General features: G+C 31.6%; 3 protein-coding genes across 3 annotated transcripts; 1 reads left to right on the plus strand and 2 right to left on the minus strand.

The window, feature by feature from the left end:
• Window positions 1-625: 625 nt before the first annotated feature.
• Window positions 626-3,495, plus strand: LOC103862290 (pathogenesis-related protein 1). The gene has a single exon (XM_033288624.1). The coding sequence runs from the start codon at window positions 2,821-2,823 to the stop codon at window positions 3,331-3,333; it is 513 nt and encodes a 170-aa protein (XP_033144515.1). The 5' UTR covers window positions 626-2,820; the 3' UTR covers window positions 3,334-3,495.
• A 48-nt stretch (window positions 3,496-3,543) lies between these two features.
• Window positions 3,544-4,304, minus strand: LOC103862255 (pathogenesis-related protein 1). Its single transcript, XM_009139958.2, has one exon. The coding sequence runs from the start codon at window positions 4,240-4,242 to the stop codon at window positions 3,751-3,753; it is 492 nt and encodes a 163-aa protein (XP_009138206.2). The 5' UTR covers window positions 4,243-4,304; the 3' UTR covers window positions 3,544-3,750.
• A 1,073-nt stretch (window positions 4,305-5,377) lies between these two features.
• On the minus strand, window positions 5,378-5,953 carry LOC103862256 (putative F-box/kelch-repeat protein At3g24610). The gene has a single exon (XM_009139960.2). It carries the CDS (start codon window positions 5,951-5,953, stop codon window positions 5,378-5,380), a length of 576 nt encoding a protein of 191 aa, XP_009138208.2.
• Window positions 5,954-16,755: the final 10,802 nt, after the last annotated feature.

The following is a 16,755-nucleotide window of genomic DNA, read 5'->3' on the forward strand; positions in this document are numbered from 1 at the left end:
TGAAATGTAAGTCGTCTGGGGAAGTCAAACTTCTGAAATTATCCAGTCAAATGCAAAACTAGCCTATGACGACTGAAATGTAAGTCGTCTAGGTTCTTTGGAAATTTTTTTGAAACCAAACAATAATAGACGACTTAACTTTCAGTCGTCTCAGGTTACAGATTTCAAAGTCAATTGCGAAAATAACCTCTGCGTTGACCAGACGACTTCCAGGTAAGTCGTCTACAGACAGACGACTTCCAGGTAAGTCGTCTACAGCCAGACGACTTCCCAAGTAAGTCGTCTGACGAACATATCTGGAAAAAAACTCGACGTCATACCTTAAATTGGTGAGATAAGTTCTTTAGCATACATAAGGCTTCTCCAAGCACACAGAATCACAAACGAAAGTAACCCACCCAGAATCGTTAGCTTCTATGACTCTATGAACCATAAAAAATTTAGAATCAAAATCTTGGGTTTTTTTAGCTCATTGTGGAGAGAAAGTGAGAGATATGTTGTGTTTAATTCACAAGAATGGAAAAAGAACAAGGGTAAATCGATTTTGGGAGCATTAAGAGCTTCAAATTGGTTGTTCATGGTGGTTGTGGTATTGATGACAATGGCAATCTTGTAATTACTTGAAGATGATGAGGGTGAGAGAGTAAAAATGTCATTTTCGAAAAGAAAAAAAAAATTGATGGCATTTTCGTAAATTATATGAACTTGTGGGGTGAATAGGGCAAAACCAATTTTCAAAAAAAAAGGGAGGTTAGTTTTGTGTTTGACTTTAAGTTGTAGGTCAATTTTGCAAAAACCCCTTGTTTTAAACTAATGCAATTATTATATAAAATGAAAAAAAAAACACATTGCTAATGCAACTTTAAAATGAAAACACACAAATTAGTGAAGACCTTATGAATGTGACCTATTTATAGTTTTTCTTAAATCTATAAGAATAGTCACAACTTTTCAATTTTAAAAAGATACTTATGATTGGTTACAACTTACCAATAGTCACAACCTTTCAACATAATTAGAATTTACAATCTTTGGAATTAATTGGGACTGCTATTATTAGTAGATTTATAGTAAAATTATCCAACTTATTGTATTTCAAGTAATTTCTCATCTTTACTTGAAATTATTTTAATGAAATTATTGTCATCTTTACTACAAAATTATTTTGAAGTACAATGTATTATAGTTTAAAGAAAAACATTTTTTGTTGTTTAAACAGTATCTCAAATTTTCTCTTCTCAACTATATAGGTCCAAGTTAATTTACTTCCATATAAATTTTAAGTTTAGAAAAAATATGTAAACTATACGTAATAATGCTTTCAAAATAATTTTTGTTATAAAAATACAAAATTTATAGTAATAATATATAAGCCACATAAAAATGGGTATTATAAAGCTATATAATATATAACACTAAATTGCATTAAGTTACCGATAAATTTTGTTATATAAACTAAAATATTTTATTATAGAAAGAAAAACCGCACAGATGTGCGAGTCAAGAACTAGTTTTGTTGTTGTTGTATTTACTGTTTTGATTATTTTATTTTTTCACTACAATTTTATTTATTGGAATTAAGATAATATAAAATTTGGTAAAGTCACAGACCATTGCACATCCGTTGACCATCATGCCGCGGTAATCTTTTCTTCACTTGTGATGCCAATAGCCAATGTTGACAAAGCCTCAACATTTTATACTTCATTGTAGTGTAACTATTTCGTTTTTATTCTCATTACATTTTATTAGTTTTAAGAAATCATGCGAAAACCAAATCCTTATGTTTCTATGTTAATTCTGTTATGAAAAATATGTTTGTTTTGTGCATGTCTTGATATGTTTTGTAATCAAATTCAGTTTATGGTAGTAAAAATATCTCTTAGGTTTAAGTTGATGCCTAGTCGAACTAATCTAATAAACATTGGAAAATTGTTAAACCATTTGAACTAAAAAGGAAAGAAAGAAAATTAAACACCGATCAGGTCAGACTACTAATTAGAAACCGTTTTCACAGTTACACACCTCCGTTATATTCTCTCTGTTTCATATTACTCGTCGTTGTAGAGTAAAATTTTTGTTACAAAATAAATGTTGTTTTATAATTTCAATGCAAAATTTAATGATTTTATATTTTATCCACTTTTCAATTGGTTGAAATATAGTTAGGTGTATTAGTAGTGATGTTTTTATCTAGTAAATATACAAAATTAAATATTTTCTTAATTTGTGTGTGCTGAATTTTAAAACGATAACTAATCTGGAACGGATGGAGTAATAAACAATTAAGCATTATTTCCATCTCTTCACCTGCCCTGGTAAAAGTCAAAGTAATTAACAAGCATAAAACATAGAAGTTATCTTAGAGTATTAGTCTATTAGATATACATCAAGGAACATAAAATTCTAACGATTTGTATAGCTTGTGTACTTTTGAGTTTCTACTAAATAATAATTTTAAAAACATACAAAATTATATGGTATTTTTTTTTTGAAACACAAAAGTATATGGTAAGATTTGAAGAAATTGTCTTGCATTTTTAATACTTCTAAAATTGTGTAGTCAAATCAATAGTCTTAAATTTATTTAGAAAATGGACAGTGTTATTAATTTACGGCTCTATGTTCTGACCCTTTCGCCTATTTGACTTTGTAAAACAGATTAAAATAAAATTACTGCAAAGAAGTGTGTATTCGGTTCCCAAAAACTGTTTTGCAAGTGTTAATACTTGCCCATAAAATAACTCCAATGTAAACAGTGAAGTGTACTATATATATCCTCATTTGGAACCCACAAATCATATCCAACCAAGAAAAAGTATGAAGATCTCTTCTCAAACCCTAGTTTTCGTGACTATAGCACTTGTCCTAGCTTTTGCAGTTCCTCTGAAAGCCCAAGAGAGTCAACAAGATTACCTCGATGTGCACAACCGTGCTCGTCCTGCTGTTGGTGTGGGTCCTATAAGATGGCATGCGGATGTGGCGGCATACGCCCGACAATATGCTCTGCGAATGCGAGGGGACTGTCGTCTCATTCACTCAGGCGGACGTTACGGCGAAAACTTGGTAGGAAGCACTGGTGATCTGTCTGGAGCTGACGCAGTGAGGTTGTGGGTCAACGAGAAGAAAGACTACTTCTACAATTCGAACACTTGTCGTTCCGGAAAAGCATGTGGTCACTATACTCAAGTTGTGTGGAGAAACTCTGTGTGGGTTGGATGTGCCAAAGTCAGGTGTAACAGTGGTGGAACTTTCATTATTTGCAGCTATGATCCTCCTTCGCTTAGGGCTGGTTTTCTTGACCGATTCTTACGAACTGACGTAATTTTTTAACCGTTGATTAAAATGACTTCAAACTATATTAAAGTGAAAGCTAACACAATGTCTTGTATAGAAAATTTCAGTTTAATCCAATTACTAGTAGTCTAATTAATACAACAATATAAATTGTAATGTATAATTTATGCCGTATAAACCCTAAATTTATGTGCTCTACGCATATGTATAAATACAAAAAAGGGAGATTCTCATATATATCACACAAAGCAAGTGCAAGCCGTAGCATTGCATTTTTCTTATTCCATTATAAAAATCCACACATATATATGGTACAAAAGAGGCCTGAACCGGACAAACCAATCATTATTAGCTGATGATGAAGATTGGTATAACTGAACAATATATATAGAAACATAAATTCATGCATGCATAACATTTATTTTTTGAAACATTCACACTTGGGTACTCTTTTCAGTAAGGCCACTCGCCTACAATATTACCTTGAGGATCATAGTTGCAAGTGATGAAGGTTTGACCATTGTCGCAACTCACTTTTGCACATCCCAAGCTCACCGAGTTTTTCCACACAATCTGAGTATAGTGGCCGCACTGTTTTCCTGAGGCACATGTGTTGGAACCATAATCGTAGTCAGCCTGCTCGTTCACCCACATGTTAACTGCTTCAACACCTGACATGTCACCACTGCTCCAGGCGATGTTCTCTCCATAGGGCCCACTCGAGTGTTCCAAGGCGCAGTCACCTCTACGCTGGTTTGCGTAGTCCTGAGCATATGCAGCCACCGTCTCGTCCCATGCTAAAGGATCCACCCCAACCGCTGCTCGTGCTTGGTTGTGAGCGTCCAAAAAGTCTTGTGGGCTGTCTTGGGCTCTTAGGGGAACAATGAAAACAAGGAAAATGGTTGTGGCTAGGATTAGGTTTCGAGATGGGTTAAAGATTTTCATCTTGTTTTTTTTTTGACGATTAGATTGGATGAGTAATTAAGTTTTGTGGATTAGAAGTAAAGATTGAAGCGAAGTTATATAGTAGTTGGCATGCATGGTTACTTGTTGAACGTTTTTAATTTCCAAATTAATCACTTGTAATTTATATTGTTAACTGATTTACCACTAAACATAAATAACTTACAAACTAGTAACTAGAGAAGTATGCGCCCCCGGTTTATTATAGTTGGCAATTGATTAAGAATATATATTAGAAACTTCAGAGTAATTGGACATAAATCATTCTAGAACATATGATAGCTAGTGAAATTTGAATTCAAACATGTGTTGATGTTTCTTTGCATTTCCAGATGATTCGTTGAATACTATATGTCACTTGTTCTGTAGGACACTCAAGTCTAAACTATACATATATTGTGTGTTTTTGGGATTTTGTTGTAGATGATTTGCTATTTGTGTTTACGATGTTAATGGCGAGACAACAAACGAGAAGAATGATGTAAAATTATCGAGCATAAACATGGAACGGTACGTAGCATATGTTAATCATTCGATTTTCTTATTAATAATTAAGAGGACTGAGGAAACCCCTATAAATTAGATGCATAGTTGTTCGAGTTTCTATTCTCTTACTTTGTATCTTAAGATCTATATGTATAATGGCCAACACATTTAGACATATATACAGACAAATGATGTCAGGTATATGAGATAATGAACACCCTTCCTCACAAATTAGTTTAAAAATATTCGTGATGGCTGTAGAAATTGTCTCTGGCCATCATAAATCGGAAGATTCAAAGTCAGAGAAGTCGATACTCCAACAACTATACATCCAATTTAAGAGTTTCATCATTTCTCCTAAGTGTTAATAAAAAAAATCGAATGATCAAAATTAATATGCTACCTAGGCGGCTAGGCCTAATGCTACCGTTTCATGTTTCTCCTCGATATTTTTGCGTCATTTTCTAATTTTATTAATTGCTGCCCAAGGTAACAAACAACATCTAAGACCCAATGTTGTCTTCAAAAGCATTTTCTTTCAGTCAGCATTCTCAACTTCTATAGAATCAAAGATAACAATAACTCTCTCTCTTTAAACGAAATACAGATATAAAATTTTGTGAATGACTTCTCAAACCTTGACAGATAGAGAATATAATGCCTTAAAACGATATAGAAGAGGATCAAGAGTCATAACAACATTGGACGAAAGAACGGTACCCCATATGTCATCGTCTCCTCCGCCTCCGCCTCCGGTGGTGCGCCTCTCCAAGGAAATCTCAGCACACCAAATCTCCAAAGTCTCAAAACCCCCAACAAGCACGTCCCAGTAGAGCACAATGTTGCGGCCAGAGTTGCACAGTTTGAACCCGGGGACTTGGTCTTCAAACTCATTGCTGAAACCAAGGGTGGGCGAATTGTATCCCCACACATGGTGGACCATCCTGGAAGAAGACAGTTGGTTTTGCAGAGACTCCAAACCTTTCACCTCCTTCCACGTGAATGGATTGCTCTTTTCCAAATCCTTTGGCTCACACCACAATACTGTCCCGCTGACTTGACAAGAGTATAACAGTTTACCTACCACACACCAACCCCGTTTTACTCCTCCAGCTAGATCCCGGCTCCCTTGTTCCCACTTATCATTACCGGGCGAGTAGCAGATGGTTTCACTAAACTGGCTCTCCGCGTAAATTTTGTCATCCATCACCATGCAATGTCGGGTCAAACAAAATGTGAAAACACACATCCTCCGGCACTGACAGGGGTTCCCACGTTTGCATCTTTGGGTCGAACACCTCTGCCCACTCCGAGGAATACTTGTGTCCGCAGCCTCCCACCACATAAATCTTCCCGTTTACAAGGGGATCTGGACCAGTCTCGTCGTTGGTGTGTGGACGAACCAGCGCGGAGTTGGCTCAGGAGGGGTGCCTAAGCATACATAGAGCAAGTTTTCGGTTCGACCCATCGACGACGATCGTAGATCATAGAGCTCAGATGAAACCATCAGAGAACGGTATCTCTTGGAGACCATAGATAAGGCTGGGTGATCCAACTTCGAGACGCGAGCCAAGCAGCTCAGAGCCACCGCATCTGGCAACGATGATAGTCCACAACTCGGATAGGCTGCTGCCTCTTTCTTATTTTTATACGGTGCCTCTTCGGTGCCCGAATTGCACTTGGACAGCAGCTTCATGTGTTGTTCGGTCATGTGGCAGATAGAATTCTCTGTCATCTGTTATCTTTCAATTTTAAAGTCAAACAATGGCACATCTATTGTACAAAATTATTTTTTAGTTTCAATAAATTTAACATTCAATCAAAAAAGGAAAAAAAAAATCATAGAAAATTAGAAATCTCATCTCCCAAACCTATTTGGAAAACTCGTCGTTTGGATTAAAAAGTATTGTAATTCATTCTCGAAAAGGAAACGCTCCAGCTTATATTCAAACTTTCCAAATAAGTAGTCAAAAAAAATAACTGATTATATTCCTTTCAATAAAAATCAAAAGAGTAAAAAACACTAATACAAATACAATCTATATTATTAAAACTGAAGTACATTTGAGAGTTGTTTTGAAACTTGGATAATAGTATAAATGAGAATTGTTTGGAAACATGGATAGCAGTACAAAATAATACTTGCTTATCTTAATTGATTTTTTAAAAGATTTTTATTCCATTGTTAATCAATTCTAACCCTTCATCTATTATATTTACTAAATAAGTTAATATCATTTATTACAGAAGTACAAAACAAAATTTATTTGTTTTCAATTTTTATTTTATCTTTTACATTCATTTTCTCAATTTTAATTATTTCTATACAAAATTCAAATCAAAATAATAATTTAAAATTAATTTATATAAATAATTGATTCAAATATATATATACATATATTTTTTTAAAAAGTTTACTAAAATATTTTCCAATAACCATTTAAAAAATATATTTTCACTATATATAAGAAAAATACAATACATAACTTAATTAAAAACACCAACTTAAATTATGGTTTTTATATTTCATATTAAGTTTATAAATATAATATATGTGATTCTTTATATGATGGTACGTATAAAATAACATTAATTATATGATTACGTATATTATGGTACATATAAAATATGATTAATTATATGATGACGTATATATGATATATAATAGTGACATGAAAAACAAAACTTATTTGTTTTCAATTTTTTTATTTTATCTTTTATATTCATTTTCTCACTTTTTAACTATCTCATTAATTATATTTACTATAATATTTTGCCAGGATTATTTACATATTAACTATAATAATTCGACATATTTGAATGAAACCACTCTATTTGTGATAAGAATTCAAAATGGTTAACAAATATTTTTTTTATTTACTTATGTATCGGTTAGACATGGACATTCGGATAACTATTCAGCTACGAGTTATTTCTTTGGGTTATTATGCTTTTTGAGTTTTAGAACTAAACTTCATTTCGGTATTATAAATTTTCATGTGTGTTTCGAATCGGATCTAGATGAATTCAGTCTTAATATATACAAACCTACAAATATCCAAAAACTAATGTATTTGACGCCTGTACGGATATTTGTATGAACAGTAAGAATATTAACCGATTCAATTCGGGTATGTTGAATTCAAATTAAACTAAAAATAACCAAATAACCAAAAGTAATCATATTACTCTATTTGATTCAGGTTCGATTATGATGTATAGAAATCTAAAAGTACTTATGCAATTAATTATATTATGACACATAAAATATATAATACTAAACATAAAAATAAAAATAAAATATCAATTTATAAGAAAGTAAAAATTAACACCCGCACGGGTGTGCGGGTCAATCTCTAGTGTGCTTTTATTTTCCTGACTAAAGAATAGCTTATCTTCAGATATTACCTTGCAATTTTAAAAGAAAATTAAGGAGAAAGATAGCTTAACTGATAAAAAAAAAAAGATAGCTTAACTTATAAAGAGTTACTAGATTTTGACCCGCGCTTCAAAAGTGCGGATTTTTTTTTCAAGTAATAATAATGTTTGATATGAATTATTATTTTGGTTTTGATGTTTCAAAGTATATTATTAAGTTACAAAATTATATAATTTATCAAACAGTTTATTTTAGAATATATACATACATTCTTATGTTACAACGTCATCATTGCATTTTGTGTGTATTTTGTAAGATTTATACTTGTTAAGTTGATGAGACAAAAAAATTACTTGGCAGATTTTGAGCTAATCTAATAGTATATATTTGTAGAATTTTTAATATTTATAGCAGTGTTTTCATACGTGACCCAAACAAGTCTCAGAAGTAAATCAGGTGATTCATATATAATCCGGTATGAATTTTGTTAAAACCTTATATATAAAAATATGATAAAACTCGGTGAAAACGTAAAAATCTATCATTAATCCCCTATCCAATATTGGTTAAACCGATAAAAAGTATAATTTTAAAAATAATTTATATGTTTTAACATTTCCTATGATTTATTTTTAAATTTGTGTATTTAATTTATTTTGCTATTTTAATTGAACTATAATTTTAGGGATTTTGGATAATTTTGACTCGTATTATGAGTCTCTTTGTTTAACCTATTTTAGCTAGTTAACAATTTATTTTTATCAAACAAAATACATTAATTTTATTTATAAATATTCTGACTTGCAATATTTTTAAACAATAAATAAAAATTGATGATTTCACCTTTAATATTTTGAAATTTTATATTTTAAAAGTAAAGTATATTAAAATATATGAATATGTGTTATGATGTATGTATAATTATTTTACAATAGATCACAAATGATATATATTATGTACAACCGTTTACACACGTTGAAAACCAGAATATAGAAATTACATTAATTTTTACAAAATTTTAATAAATTATATTCATATTTTAGATTATAAGATACTGTATAACAATATAAGTATGTGTTGTCAAATAAAGAAACTTATATAATCAGCGATATGGGCAACAATTCAACCATGTATATAATTTTTAAGGGAATATATATATATATAATTTTAGTAAATTTAATTACGTAAAAAATGCATGTATGAGTACCAATAGGGTGATACAATTCAGAATATTTTCCTTACCTAAAATCTCTTCAAAATCTATTCTAATATATAGTATTTATGATTGATATAAATTTGACTATTTAAATTCTTAATGTTGGTAGGATATATTTATTAACAGTAAATAGATATATTTGGTAAGTGGCTAGACAGAAGAATAATTGTGTAAATCTCGTCTAAATTTTAAAATATTTTGCGTGAACCATATCAACATGATACAAAATCAATTTGGTAGATTAATTGTAAAAAAAAGCTAATAGTCACGAAAATATATGTTTTTGCATTTATTTATATATTTTTATTTTAAATTAAAATTCATTTGGAAGAATTTAATAATTTGTGAGAACTATTAAATATATCCTATAATATTTCATGAATCTGACAATATATAGATTTATTAAGTTTAAAAAATTATAGTTTTGAGTTAACATATAATCTATATAGGGTTTAGGTATTTTTGGTATTGGGGTTAGTTTTTATTTAAAACTTAAGAAGATGGTGAGATAAAAATAGTAATGAAAACAGTGTTCAGTTATCTATTCATGTAGCCTACTAAAATACAAAGTGAACCAAAATATTGATTTAATTCTTATAGTCCAAAATGAATCTTGAGTTAGTTGTGGACCTTGTGGTATGTATCGAAAGTAATAATAGTCGATGTGCTATGTAACACTAATGGTTTTTATGTGAATAAGTCAAATTTGAATAAGAGTATTGACATCATATATGGATGCATTCTCATTGTCCATAGTCAATGAGAAGCCTTTACAAACACCTTAGGCAAACATGTGACATAGCAGAAACATTTTCATATTTTCGTGTATTATAAGGTCTACCAAATAAAGTATAGATGTAGTTAGGATCTGATATCAACGTGTATAAAAATATGGGCCTAATAAATAATAAGTAGTGATTAAATTATTGTTAGAGAAAAATATGGTAATATATTGGTAGTATAATTTTAAAGTAAAACCAAAATATTAGTAGTCTAATGAAAGAGTCTAAACAACTTTTATATGTAGATTTTTTAAGACTCTTTCCCTTTAAATAGTATAGATATTTGAATAAAAATCATTCCTTCATAAGTATTGTCAGCAAATTGCAAACATGTATCGCAAATTTGAAGTAAACCAAGACAGGAACAGATGCAAACTCCGGGAACAGGTAAGAGGTAACCAGCTTGAAGTTTGGGCATGTTTGAATTCCGTGACACATTTATCTTCTATTCTACAAACATCAAAACAAAAACAAGTAAGACATAAACCATTAGCAAAACAACAAATCAGTACAGCAAAAACAATATAGAGCTATGTTTTCCAAAAGACCAAGAACAAGAAGAGTTACCGATCTTATCTTGCGGAGTAGCAACGCATTTGGATGTATTTACCCGTTTTGACATAGCCGGTAAGCAAGCATTTCGAGTTCTGAAGCAAAAAAAAAAAAAAAAAAGAGATAACAAACCAGAAAACTGGAGAGAAACACAAGAGAAATTATCACAATGTTATATCATTGCAAGCAAATGCATTGTTCAGTGTCAAGAAACCAGAAATAGATTCAAGAAGAGTGAGTTCTAAGTTCTAACTCATCCTCCTAGACTAGTGTTTATAAGCAGCAAACATAGAGTAAAGAAACGAAAGTAGACGCACCTGTGATTAAAACTTGAAGGTGCTAAGAAAATGGATGAGGAAGAAGAGATCATCGAAAAGATAGTTGATGAGACGACATTTTCACGCTAAGCTTAATGATTTCCTGGAAATGAGACTAGAAACGTGCTTTAAGCTTTAATCATTTATTTTTCGAGTGTGTGTTCACAGAAGCAGTATGGACTAATTTAACAAGAGGGCTTCTAGGAACGCATTTCAGTACAAACTGGGATAGCATTCTTTCTCTGCTTATAAGCAACACTTTGGACTGCAGGGTCCGATTTCTGCTTCGAGTTGTCTTTCAAACCTCCCTACACTCGCTCTGGCGGAAAAGGAATGAGAGACGTCATGGCTCAACCCCTACTCCTACTGCTTCCCTGGTCAAATTCATTGATCGTCAAGTAAAGAACAAGTGTCTGTCTATCTCCGGAAATCAAAGACTCGGAGCGCTTCTGCAGCTCTGGTTTGCTTCACAAGCATAAACTCCCAAGGTTTTGGGTTGTTCTGTTTTCAGCTATAAGGGTGTTTTCTTTTCCAGTTTTAAAAAAGTTTTTTTTTTAAATAAATTTAACAATATATTCACAAAAAAAGAAACTAGGGCTCTTCCCCGGTTTATTCCAATACGTCCCTCTATTGAACCAAACCGAAATACTTTCCCGGTCCGGTTGGGTTTACCAGGTGATTTTCGAATTCAATTGGTCTTTGCCTGATTTAAAACGTAACGTAAATTTGATTTGGCTCTGCTGGAAAACTAGGGGCTGATCTACAATAGATTTTCAGTCTTGTTAGTGTTGTAGGAAAAATAAACCTTTCATGGTTTTATTTTTTTGTGTCTTTAACCTCTTTGTTATTGTCTTTTACAATGTCAGAGATCTTGATCGTATTTCATAAAAATGGTATGATATTGATAATGAAGTTCGGAAATACGGCTGAAAATAGATAAAAGTGGTTGCTCATGCCTATATTGTTTATATTCATTTTTTTATCAACTATTGTTTATATTCATATTCATAAAAGAATCTAGTCTGTACTGCATGTGTTGTCCAAAAAAAAAAAAGAAAGTCTGTACTGCATGTTATATCTGAAGCCAATATACCCTCAAATTCTTTTCTTTTTATCTCCAATTCTTCTTCGTTTTAAAGAACCACCCACTCATATACATCAACTTCTTCATCTTCCCATTCTCCCTCTTAAAAAAACTCTAATTCCACAATTTACAAGAAGTCAAGAGATTGTTCATTTGTCACTTCCAATAGTAAAGAGTAATACTATTTGGACAAACTTAACCAGAAAGAACATTTGAACGTCCAAATCACTAAGGGTCACATACCAGATTTTGACTCTTTGCAGAATGGCATTTAGGAGCCTCTTCTCACTCTTTGATGTACCTTTACTCTCCAGTAATTCTTCAACTACATTTGGAGGCTCCACAATATTCTAGTGAATGATGAACCAAACCACCAGATTTTTATTGCATCTAGCCGTTTGAAGATAGCTGAAGAATAGAAGGTTGGATTAAATACTATAGACAACTTAGAACAAAAATATAGTGTTAAATTTCAATAAGACTACAAATGAATTGTATGTTTCCGTTTGAATTTAACTCAACCTCCTTTCTTCTTTTCAGCTACCTGAAAATTGTTATTTGCATTAAAAAAATTGGTGGTCTTGTTTGTGATTCATTAGAATATTGTGAATTGACAAAATTTATATATGAAATGTTAGAGGGAAAATATATATCAGAGAATGAGAGGGAGAGACTCCTACATGGTCTTATGCATACAGTGCATATATAGTACTTGATTCCATTGGGATCTTGGATGTTCAAAGCTCATTTATGGTTAACTTTATTCGAAAAAACTCTTCATTACTGAAAGGGACAAAGAATCTATTGGTTCCTTTAAGGGTCCAATTTTTTTAAGAAATACATGTATTTTTATATTAAAAATAAGAAAAGGGGTCCAAATTTTTTTATATAAAAGTATTTTTTTATTTCCATAGATTTATTTTTAAAAATACTTTTGGTATTTTGAAAAAAACATACATCTATCAGATTTTTTAAAGAAAAATAATAGTAAATTTTTTTTGCCCAACGGCCAATGACATCATTGAGCCGGCCCTGACTAAAAAAGGAAAGAAAGACAATTAAACACTGATCAGGTTAGACCAACAATTAGAAACCGTTTTCACGATTTCACCTCTATTATAATAAGCAACTAGGTTAAGATCTGCGCCTTGCGTAGAATGAACATTATATATATTATTTTTATATATGTATTGTAAGTTTTCTTACATATTTATGAAATAATAAATATATATTGAATAATGAAAAAATCAGTAATTATTACATATACAATTAAATTGGTGAGAACACATAAATAAATTTCTTTAATCTTTTTTTTCTTTAATCCAAACAATCACTTTTTTTTCTATTTTGTATGGTATATATTTAAATTTAAATGACATTAACATATATAGTCTATTCTTAATATTGATATATATATTAAAGGGGTTTTTGCCAAAACTAACCCACAACTTGATTTTAATTCCAAACCTATACCCAAACTTGAATCAAATACAAAACTAACCTAAAAGCCTAGTGAAATTACAGCTCAGCCCCTTGTGACCAAACAAAAAAACAGAAGCCATTTTTACGAATATAGCCCCAGTAAATCGTCTGAGTCGTCTGAGATGTTGGAAGTCGTCTGGACGACTGAAGTGTAAGTCGTCTGGACGACTGAAGTGTAAGTCGTCTGGTACCAGTTTATTTTAAAAATAATTTATAAATCTTGTAAAAAAATATTTTGATGCGTAAAAAATAAAAATCAAGTAATTATAAACAGTTTTAACTGATATAAATTAAGATATGATAAAATTGATTTGTTTTGAAGATATATGAGTGGAAGTAGTGAATCATGAAATACTTTGGTTTAGGAGTTTGGCAAACATATGTTGTAGTATTGTATGTATTGTTAGGGTTAGATTTTGGAAAACTAAAATGTTTTTTTCAAAAATTAGTTTTCACCTATATGTGTTTATTTCTGTGTATAGTAAACACTTTTCAAGTTTGATTTGGTTTTATGAAGTGTTTAATTAGATAATTAAGTTTAGGGGTTATGTTTAGGGTGTGGACGACTTATATTTCAGTCGTCTGTTAAATAATTTACTCGGACGACGTATATTTCAGTCGTCTAGACGACTTACTTGTAAGTCGTCTGGAAAGTCTTCTATTTTAGTTTCCCGCTAAAAATATTTAATTTCCCGCTAAAAATATTAAACTCTTCTGGACGACTTACATGTAAGTCGTCTGTTTTAATTTCTTCACCAGACGACTGAAATGTAAGTCGTCCAGGAAGTCGTCTGAGTCAAAAATATTTAATCTAATTGGATTTTTTGTCTCCCTATATAAAGAAAAATTTACACATTCTCTCTCCTCCTCTCAAATGGCTGCAACAAAAATGTAATGTTCATCATTCTAAAACTCTCCAACCTCTCTCTAATCTCTTTGACTTGAAAACACCAAACTTTATATGAATTTTTCAGTTTTGTCTCATGTATTTCTTACTAATCTATCTCTTTTGCAGGTTTTTAATCAAATGGTACTCATCTTCCACTAATTTAGAGGTAGATCTATTAATTTTAGATATGTATTTTTGTGTGTTCTATAAATGTAGATTTATCTAATCTTCCACTCATTTTCTCTATTTTTAAGTCATTTGAACGTTTTTGAATATGCAGGTTTTTCAGATCTGGATTTGATGTGCAGGTTTTTCAGATCTGGAAGACTTCTGGGACGACTTACCTGTTAGTCGTCTGGAAGTCGTCTGGAAGTCATCTGGAAGTCTTCTGACAAAGTCGTCTGGACTTCCAGGAAGTCGTCTGGACTTCCTGGATGTCGTCTGGACTTCCAGGAAGTCGTCTGGACTTCCTGGAAGTCGTCTGGACTTCCAGGAAGTCGTCTGGACTTCCAGGAAGTCGTCTGGACTTCTAGGAAGTCGTCTGGATTTTTCTGAGCGTTTTGGTAAGTTCTTATGTCTGATTTTTCTTCATTTGGTAACTTCTTGTTGTATAAAGTTCTTACTTTTTTCCCAAACTAAAACTCTCCAAACCCACTCTAATCTCTTTGACTTAAAAACACCAAACTTTATATGAATTTTTCAATTTTGTCTCATGTCTTTGTTACTAATCTATTTTTTTTTTTGCAGGTTTTTAATTATTTGGTACTCATCTTCCACTAATTTAAAGGTAGATCTATTATTTTTAGATATGTATTTTTGTGTGTTCTGTAAAGGTAGATTTATATAATCTTCCACTCATTTTTTTCTGTTTTTAAGCCATTTGAACGTTTTTGAATATGCAGGTTTTTCAGATCTGGATTTAATATGCAGGTTTTTCAGATCTGGAAAACTTCTGGGACGACTTACTTGTTAGTCGTCTGGAAGTCATCTGGAAGTCGTCTGGAAGTCGTCTGGACTTCCTAAAAGTCGTCTGGACTTCCTGTAAAGTCGTCTGGACTTCCTGTAAAGTCGTCTGGAAGTCGTCTGAACTTCCTAAAAGTCTTCTGGCAAAGTCGTCTGAACTTCCTGGAAGTCGTCTGGACTTCTTAGAAGTCGTCTGAACTTCTTAAAAGTTGTCTGGTCTTGTCTACTCAAGTGGAATCCAAGCTTGTCTTTGTAGATGAATGATCTATAATAGTTTTGTTTGTGATCTGTTTTATGAATTGCATGTATACTCTTTTAGTTGTGAATTTTTTGTAAAATCAGTAATAATGTTTTCCAAGATGTATTAAATGTGCTAACAATGTGTTTACACATTTACAAATCAATGAAATAATAGACTTCAGTAGCCTTTTTCTTATCTTTGGATCTCTCATATGCAATAATAAACTCCAATGGCCTTTTTCTCATCTTAATAAACAAGAATGTTGGTAAGAGATGGAAACAAACAATAGTAACTAGTCAAAGCATATCATATTTTTTATAAGTTTGCATTGAAAAACTTAGTCAAATTTAGTAAAACTAAGGGAGAGAACATATTTTGTAAATATGAGTTTTACATATCTTGAAGTTACTTATCACTCTTAAAAATACAAGTTATTCAAAAACTAACGTAGAAGACTTAAAAACTAGTGGAGAAGACGCGGACGACTTCAATCTAAGTTGTCTAGACGACTAAACTATATGTCGTCTGGTCAACGCAGAGGTTATTTTTGCAATTGACTTTGAAATCTGTTATTTCGGACGACTGAAAGTTAAGTCGTCTACTATTGTTTGGTTAAAAAAAAAACTCCAAAAAAGCTAGACGACTTACATTTCAGTCGTCAGAGGTTAGTTTTGCATTTGACTGGATTATTTCAGAAGTTTGACTTTTTGGACGACTTACGTTTCAGTCGTCTAGTGAAAATTAAAATAATAATATTTTTTTAAAAGTAGACGACTTAAAGTTAAGTCGTCATAGGTTAGTTTTGCAATTGAAAAAAAAAACTTCAAGATTTAATTATATACAGACGACTTATAATTCAGTCGTCCACGAGACGACTGAAATGTAAGTCGTCCAGGATTTACGAGGTTTGACCAGAATCTCGGAAACAAATCCTAGACGACTTACAATTAAGTCGTCTGGTGGACGACTGAATTATAAGTCGTCTGTGTATAATTAAATCTTGAAATTTTTTTTTCAATTGCAAAACTAACCTATGACTACTTAATTGTACGTCGTTTACTTTAAAAAAAATATTATTATTTTAATTTTCGCCAGACGACTGAA

This window comes from Brassica rapa, chromosome A03, assembly GCF_000309985.2.
Source record: "Brassica rapa cultivar Chiifu-401-42 chromosome A03, CAAS_Brap_v3.01, whole genome shotgun sequence".
Taxonomy (NCBI): domain Eukaryota; kingdom Viridiplantae; phylum Streptophyta; class Magnoliopsida; order Brassicales; family Brassicaceae; genus Brassica; species Brassica rapa.

Excerpts from the sequence above, each read along its gene's own strand:
- LOC103862290 (XM_033288624.1), top strand. The coding sequence starts at position 2,821 with ATGAAGATCTCTTCTCAAACCCTAGTTTTCGTGACTATAGCACTTGTC.
- LOC103862255 (XM_009139958.2), bottom strand. The coding sequence starts at position 4,242 with ATGAAAATCTTTAACCCATCTCGAAACCTAATCCTAGCCACAACCATT.
- LOC103862256 (XM_009139960.2), bottom strand. The coding sequence starts at position 5,953 with ATGGATGACAAAATTTACGCGGAGAGCCAGTTTAGTGAAACCATCTGC.